The 7,985-nt window shown below is 43.0% G+C and overlaps 1 protein-coding gene across 6 annotated transcripts in view; it reads right to left on the bottom strand.

Moving 5' to 3' along the window:
* Positions 1 to 7,985, bottom strand: part of Ttc23 (tetratricopeptide repeat domain 23) — an 81,272-nt gene that overhangs the window by 71,750 nt on the left and 1,537 nt on the right. Inside the window, exon 2 of one of the 6 annotated variants that reach the window (XM_029479231.1) lies at positions 4,788 to 4,836. The exons of 2 other annotated variants lie outside the window; for them this stretch is intronic. Coding sequence is in view for 2 of the 4 variants with exons in the window: in XM_021166929.2 (XP_021022588.1) it covers positions 1,155 to 1,206 (52 nt within the window). In the remaining 2 variants the exon portion in view is untranslated. 3 more of the 6 variants (XM_021166933.2, XM_021166929.2, XM_021166934.2) reach the window with 3 other exon arrangements.

The following is a 7,985-nucleotide window of genomic DNA, read 5'->3' as shown; positions in this document are numbered from 1 at the left end:
AAGTCTCAAACAACTAGAAACAGAGCTACCATATGAGCCAGCTACACAACTCCTAGGCAAGCATATATCCAAAAGGCTCTACATCTTACTCCAGAAGTGGTTGGACATCCGCGATTACTGCTGCTCTATTCAAAATAGCAAGGATTGTAGAGGGAATCAGCCTACGTGTGTATCAAAAGAGGAATGGATAATTAAAATTCAGTACATGTACACGATGGAATTGTATCCATCCACTAACAAAATTAAAATTATGAAACTTTCAGGAAAGTGGGTGGAACTGGAAGATATTATATGATCTGGGGTAATCTAGGATCCTTGAAGGTGGATGCTAGCTTTGAACTGTTAAATATCTGTATCTAGAAGGAAGTAGGCAAAGCTGGGGTGTGATGGGGTGGGGAAGAACCTTGGAGGACGGGGAGGGGAGGGGAGGGTAATAGAACATATGTGATACAAAAGTAGAAGCTGAAAAAACTGGGTTGGGAGGGTACCTGGTGTGGGAGGGAGATGGGAGGGAGATGGGCATGAGGGGAATCAACCAAACATGAGAATGCTTGTGAGGAAATCTGTTACTTCAGAAGCTAACTGAAACAAGCAAGCAAACAGGAATTTCACATCAAGATCTAGATTTCTGGGGCTTCTGTCTTTGAAACCTCAGACCATCAACTTTACGGCAATAGGCAGGCAGGGTAGAGAGGCAGCCTTCCCAGCACACCAGGGAACTAACTCTCCAGAGACCACTGGCTCCTGGGCATAGGAGAGTAGTCACCTGTGCGGTAGTTTTTCTTCCTGCGTAAGAGTAGATTTCTGTATTTGTACCTCTTCCCAAGAGAAAGGGATGGAGCAGACAGAGGGATGGGATTTTCCTGACCCAGGCCACTCATTTCCCAAGTTTCATCTAGGGCATGGTTGGCTATGGGACCCAGTTACTTCACACACTACACCAGTTTGCGACTTGCCATCAACTGTAGCATGTATTCTAATCTCAGAGATGTTTAACTGCCACAGGAAATGTGTGTTCCTGAAAGGTGCCATGCTACCTGTCTGACTTCTGAAAGGATTTGAATCTGTGACCTTGCTTTAAATGCACACACTTTCAGTGTTTGCGCCATATAGGAACACCTTTACTTTAAAGACCTCTTCCTTAGTTCACTCACTTGGAGCTCCACGCTTATCATCAGCTGCTTTTCTTTTCTTTGTAACAGCCATAGCTGGGGCTTAGGATTTCATTAGAAATCAGCCCAGGCCCCAACACCACCTCCTCCTCCTCGACAGCTTCAAAGGCCTCAGTCTGCACTCACAACTGCCAGTCAGACTTACCTAATCAATGGATGCTATGCCTTCTTCCAGACCTGCCTAGTAGAGTGCCGACACACACGATAGGCCTTGGCTCACAGTGAGAAGAGGTCTGATGTGGAAGACTGGGGTGATGTTAAAACATTGAATAGCTGGAAGATCAAAGGATCCCTTTATCTGCTTGGGTGGCAACTATGCAAGATCAGGGATCTGGAGGTCCCCAATGTTCCAGCTGGTAACTTTTTGGTTGACTTGTGGGAAGGTGTAGGGGGCCTAAGGGAAAAGTGCAGAAACCCTCAGGGCAATGGCTCTTGGGAAATAATTATCATTATGGTGTCAGAGTATTAGCTAAGTAACCTGGCCCAGATAAAGATAGGGCATTGGGAAATACCACAGAAAAACAGGGAGGACAGAGGCTAAGGAAAACATAATTAATTCCACAATAACTCCAGAAACTAAACTAAGAGTTTAAAATATTTACATGAACTTGGGTTTCAGGTCTAGAGCCGCTCCAGTGGCAACGTCTGCCAAGACGTAAAAGGAGGAAGCAAAGTCACTCTGCAAACTGCAGAGAGGCACAGATGGGAGCTGCTTGAAAAGCACCACATGAAACCAGTCAGACACATGAGACACAGCAAACCATTATCTTTCTCTAAGTGTATACTAGACTCAGATGTAGCAACATGGACAAAGGCTATATACTGCGGCCACAAAGGTCTATTTCAAGAATGGGAAGTTGGGTTGACTTATGAGCTATGCACCATAGTCACAGAGAAGAAAACCACCTCATTTAGATAGGGAGAGGAAAGATATTTTTTCTTTTTTCTATTCGTTTTTCTTTTATCTTTTTAAAAGTGTGTGTGTGTGTGTGTGTGTGTGTGTGTGCGCGCGCGCACATGTGTGTATCTGGTGTTGTCCTGAATCACTCTCCACCTTAGTTTTTGAGACAGGATCTCTCATTGACTTCAGACTTGACTGGCTGAACCAGCTGACCAATGAGCTTGCTCATGCAAAGAATTGCCCTGGCCCAGCTTTCCTATGAGTGCCGGGGATCTAAACTCAGGCGCTCATGGTGCACAGAAAGCACCTTACCAACGGAGTAGTCTCTCTGCCTCTCTGCCCCCTGCCCTCGATCCAGAGTCTTATTATGTAGCCCAGTCTGACTGCAACCATCCGTAAGCCTTGTATCTCACAAGTACTGAGAAATCGAGCATCTGCCATCACTCCTGGCAAGCTACTGGTGACTGTCTTGAATGTCTTCCTCTTATGACAGGAAACAAGAAGAGGATGTTCTCTCTCAACACCTGTATTCAAGATTGTATTCCAATCAGAGTAATCAGGCAAGAGGACTAAAAGCATAAGGACGGAAAAGGGAAAAACAGGAGTTTATTATGGCATCATCCTGTCTGTAGAATCCTAGGGAACCCAGGGACGGTGAATAATAAAACTCCTACTAGCCCCACTAAACATGTTCAGTAAGTACAAAGATCAGAAGTAACATACACTCCTTCTCTAGCCCATTGTTTCTAGTCTCACTTTTTCTTACTTATATCATTTGTTTGTTTAAGACAACATCTCACTTCACATCCCTGGCCAGGCTGGAGTGAAATTTTGTCCGCCAGGCTGGCTTGAACTTGTATTGCTCCTCATTTCTGCCTCTCACGTGCTGGATTGCAGGTCTGCACCACCATGCCACTGGCTTGCCTCTGTTCCTCGCTCCATCATACATGGGGTATGTGCAGCTCTGTGTGCTCCTGGAGGCCAGAGGCCGACCTCAGACCTCACGTCTCAGAGTTACTCACATTGCTTTTCATTGTTGTTTGTGTTGAGACAGGATCTTCTTCGTGGGACCTGAGTCTTGCCTCAGGTTCCTGAGCGCTACGACTACAGGTATGCTCCATTATGCCTGGCTTCAACATTATATTTTGTATATGCTAACAATATATAACCTGAAAATGAAATTAAGGAAATATGGCTACAAACAATAGAAAAACAAACAAACAGACCCTTATGAGTAATTGTATAAGTAGAAATAAGTATAAGGATCTCATGGCTTGAATTTGAAAGGACTCTCATGGGATTGTATTTGAATGCTCAATCCTCAAACTATGGAGCTGTTTTGAAGACTGGAGCTTTCGTAAGGTAGAGGCGTGGGTGGTGGAAGTAGGCCACCAAGGGGTGGTACTTTAAGGATGCAACCACCCTGGATTGCAGTCTTTTCCTCTGCCTCCTGTCTGTTGTCATGCGAAGAGTCCCTGCATGTTCCTGCTTCCTCTGCTGCAATGGACTGAGAGGATGAGCCCAGCAAACAAGCCTCTTTTGTCTTTTAAGTGATTTCTGTCAGGTATTTAATTGTTGCACTGTGAAAGTAACTAATACAAGACATGTTCTGAAAACTAAGAAAGTTAATGCAAGCTTAGATCCACAGAGAAACATCTGTGGATCAGAGGCAATAGTGTCCTCACAGAGATCAGCACCTCTAAACAAGACCTATCAAAATATTAATGATCTTTTTTTTCTTCCTATGCAGAAATGGAACATTTTGTGCTTAAATTCATATGGAAATGCAAGAAACTCAAACTAGACTAAGCAATCCTTAAAAAGGAAGAAAGCTAAGTAATTCATATTTAGAAAATTTAAAAGTTACTATTAATATAAAAACTATAAAAAGTCAGCCAGGCCTGGTAGCATGAGTCTATAATAGTAAAACTCAGGAAGCTAAGTCAGGCGGACCAGGAGTCCGTGCTCAGGCTGGACTGTATAATAAAATCCTGCCCCAAACAGACAAGCAAACGGACCAGGAAAGCCCAAAACGGAACAGAGGAGGCCCGAACAAGCCCACACTAACCAAACACTACTGGAGGAGCAAAATGTCACTTCCGAGTTCTCAAGCTGTCACGACCAGCATGGTGACTGCAGAAAAAAAATTGCCCTAGATCTTGCTTGGGTCCCGCAATAGATCCTATTATGTCCTCACCAGGTAAACAATGGCAATTATGTCAGATGATTATGTGAGTCACCCTGATCGTGGTAATCATTATATAAACTGCAAGAACAACAAACAAGCTGCTGAGGAAGACACCAATAAACGTGCCAAACTGGATGGGGACAACCCCACTCGGCCTCAATCCTACTCAAAGAACAACAAGCAACTAAGTAAAGCCAGGGGCAGGAGAAAGCCCTCTCCACCAAAGAGCACACCGATTGGTGGTCCAGGGCCACACAGTCAGCCCTGAAAACATGCAAATAAGTAACATATGGACTCGACAGGCTGTATTTAGAAATATGTGTGTATACACACACACACACACACACACACACACTCACACACACACAAGCATGTAATAACAAGTGATAGGCAAAGAGGCCATTCGAATGAAGGAGAGCAGCGAGGGGTATATGGGAAGGCTTTGAGGGAGAAAAGGCAAGGGAGAAATATTGTAATTAAAATACAATCTCAAAAAGAAACAACAGAAATTAAAAAAAAAACCTACCTTGTACAACTTGTAGGATTTTAGTTTGTCTAACATGGTGCACTCGAAGCTGGGATAAAACAGAATAAAATGGCAAGGCACTGGCGTAAGGACTGACGGACAGGACAAGAAAAGAAGTCCGAAGTCAACTCTAACATACACGGCCACTCTTTTTTTTTTTTTTTCAGCGATCAAACCCCGGGCCTTTTGTTCCCCCCACCCCCCCCCCCCCGCCCCAAAGGCACTAAGATACTTAAATGGTAGAAAGAAGTCTTTTCCATAAATGATGAATGCTGGAGAGCCACATGCAAAGAAGGTGGACCTCAAGCGGGGCAGAGACCTAAATGTAAGAGCTCTAAGGCTCTGCCCAGACCCTGGAGTCCTCGCACGCGGCTCTAAAGTACCAGCGGCAGAGGAAAAGGGGAACTAACTGCACTTTCCCAACATTGATATCTTGGTGCTTCAAAGTTAAATACGAAATTTAAAAGACAACCTAAAGGATGGAGGAATATGCAAAGAATATTTGCAATTCAATGACAATATGTTAACCCAACTGAAAATTAGACCAGTATCTAAAAAGAGATTTTAAAAAAATGTTCTGTTTTTAAATTTATTTACCTTTTTTTTTTTTAATGTGCATTGATGCTTTGCCTGCATTTGTTTATACAAGAGTGTCAGATCTTGGAATTACAGACAGTTGTGAGTTGCCATGTAGGTGCTGGGATTTGAACTGAGCCTTCAGGAAGAGCGCCCTTAACTGCTCAGCCATCTCTCCAGCCCCTAGACATTTTTTTTTTTGAACCAGAAAAATATATGGATAGCCAAGAAGCCCATATGGCTAATATCATTAGTCATTATCAAAATCACAAGGAGCTACTTATTCATAGTCACCAAATTTGGACGACAACAACAGTAGTAACAACAGCAATAAACCCAAATACAAGAAGGGGTGGTGAGGATGTGGAGAAGTAGTCGGAACTCTCACAGGCTACTGGTGAGAATGGGAAGTGGTGCTGAGGTTGCCTCGGAGAACAGCTGCGATGCTTCCTCCGAGCTGGACAGAGTCAGTACATGAGCCACTCATCTACTTATAGGTAAATATAACGCAGCTGAAGGAGCAGAGCATACAACAACTTGTACACATCTTCCTAGCAGTGTTAGCTATAGTAGCTGAATACTGAAGGCATTCCTAATGCCTGTGAACTCCCAAAATGGATAAAAAGAATGTGGCATTGTCATATCATGGAGAATTCTGAGGAACACAGACTTTATAATTGAATATCTATCTATCTATCTATCTATCTATCTATCTATCTATCTATCTATTGGGATGGTCCACAGACCTCAAAGCCTCAGAGTTCAAAAATTACACTGTAGATGAGATTTCATGTCTTTTTTTTTTTTCTTTCAAAACTAACTTGATTATTTTGTCACATGTGAGATTTCATGTCTTTTACATCAGTCCTCTTGTTTGGGATAGAGCCATCATCTCATTCCTTGTGAAACTGGAGTGAAATGATATATTCACTAAAAATAGTATCTATAAATTTTAATGCAAAAATACAGATAGTAGGAACATTGCCATAGCAATTAAACTCCAATTAAGAAATTAAACATACGACCTCGGGCATGCTACCACTGAGTAATGTTCCTAGCCCTTAAAATTACATTTAGTTTAAAAGCCAAACTTACTGCATAAGTATCCTTTCACTACTTTTCTTGTTTTGCACGTACGTTGTACCGAAATCCTCAGAGGAAAAGCTGTGAACAGCTGGAGGAAGCCAGGGCTGGGAAGTCCTGAACACAGCATCAAGCACAGTCACTCAGGTGAAAGGATGGAGTAGGTGGGGGGAGATGCCCATCCCACAGAGGAAAAGGCTGCATATCACAGGAATCTCAGCAGACTCTGAGAAAGCATGAATGAGCTTTTCACTGTCACTGCCCACAGGTGGCACAGGTCATGTTTATTTTGTCACATTTCTTCTGTGTCTCTAACCTCTTGAAGGCTGTACTATTTAAGGGACTTAAGAGTAGGTAACAGTTGGTAAGTATTGGAGACAGCCATGTGAGAAGGGGCCTTGTCTCAGCGTTGTTTCTAACAGTTACGATGTCCTCTTTCTCCTTTTGAAATCACAGATATGTCAGCTTACTACAGAGACACCTGTGCACTAAAGCTGTTGGGCTACAAGAGCCAAGAAGCAGCACAGGCGTCCATCAAAGACTGGACAAATAAGGAAAGCGTCTATGTAGACAACACAGACTCATTCGGCTATGAAGGATAAAGTTCTTTTTCAACTGCAGGAAAATGGATGGAACCAAAGAACGTGTTAAGAGAGATAAGCCAGTCTCAAAAAGGCAGATGTGGAATGTTCTGTCTTCTGTTTAGAAACCAGGAGGGAAAGAAGCATGAAAATAAACAGGGAATTTAGATATCTGGAAGGAAAAAGGGAGTGGGGGAGGAAATAAGAAAGAGGGATGAAATGATTAAAGCATATTATTAGCCTCTGTGGAGATAGAAGGGTACCCCTTTTAAACTTTTTTTTTCTAATTAAAAGGAAGAAAGAAAAAGTTTTTTTCTTATAGAAAGAAAGAAAGAAAGAAAGAAAGAAAGAAAGAAAGAAAGAAAGAAAGAACTATCTATGGACATCTTAGAATGGGTGAGCTTCAGACTTCAGAGTACATTTGGTAGAAGGATAAAGAGAATGTCCCTGAAGCACTTTGCCAGATTGCAGGAGATGGGCCTTCACTCTCTTTGCTTCTCAATGCTCAGCAGAGGTTCTGGGGTATCACGGCAGCTCACGGAGGACGTGAAGTACTGAGTTTTGTCCCAGACACAGTTTGGGTGGCGATCCCTGTGACGGCTTTTCATAGTTTTGGGTTGGCGTTTGAAATTCCTTTAGACTAGTTGAGTGTAATCATGAAAAACACATTCAAAGAAAGAGCCAAGCCAGTGGGAACAAGAATCCCCTTCACTGGTTTACCTATGCGGCAACTACCACACCTGACAATATACACTCAGTGCTAAATGACAACTTCGTGGTGCTTTTGAGATGCTCCAAGGGAATGCATCAGGATTTATGTAAACCAACGATGGTAAATAAAGATCCTTAATCAAAATGTCTCGCCGGGCGTGGTGGCGCACGCCTTTAATCCCAGCACTCGGGAGGCAGAGGCAGGCGGATTTCTGAGTTCAAGGCCAGCCTGGTCTACAAAGTGAGT

This window comes from Mus caroli, chromosome 7, assembly GCF_900094665.2.
Source record: "Mus caroli chromosome 7, CAROLI_EIJ_v1.1, whole genome shotgun sequence".
NCBI lineage: Eukaryota > Metazoa > Chordata > Mammalia > Rodentia > Muridae > Mus > Mus caroli.
Note: the sequence above shows the minus strand (reverse complement) of the source record. Positions and strands in the feature narration are given on the sequence as shown.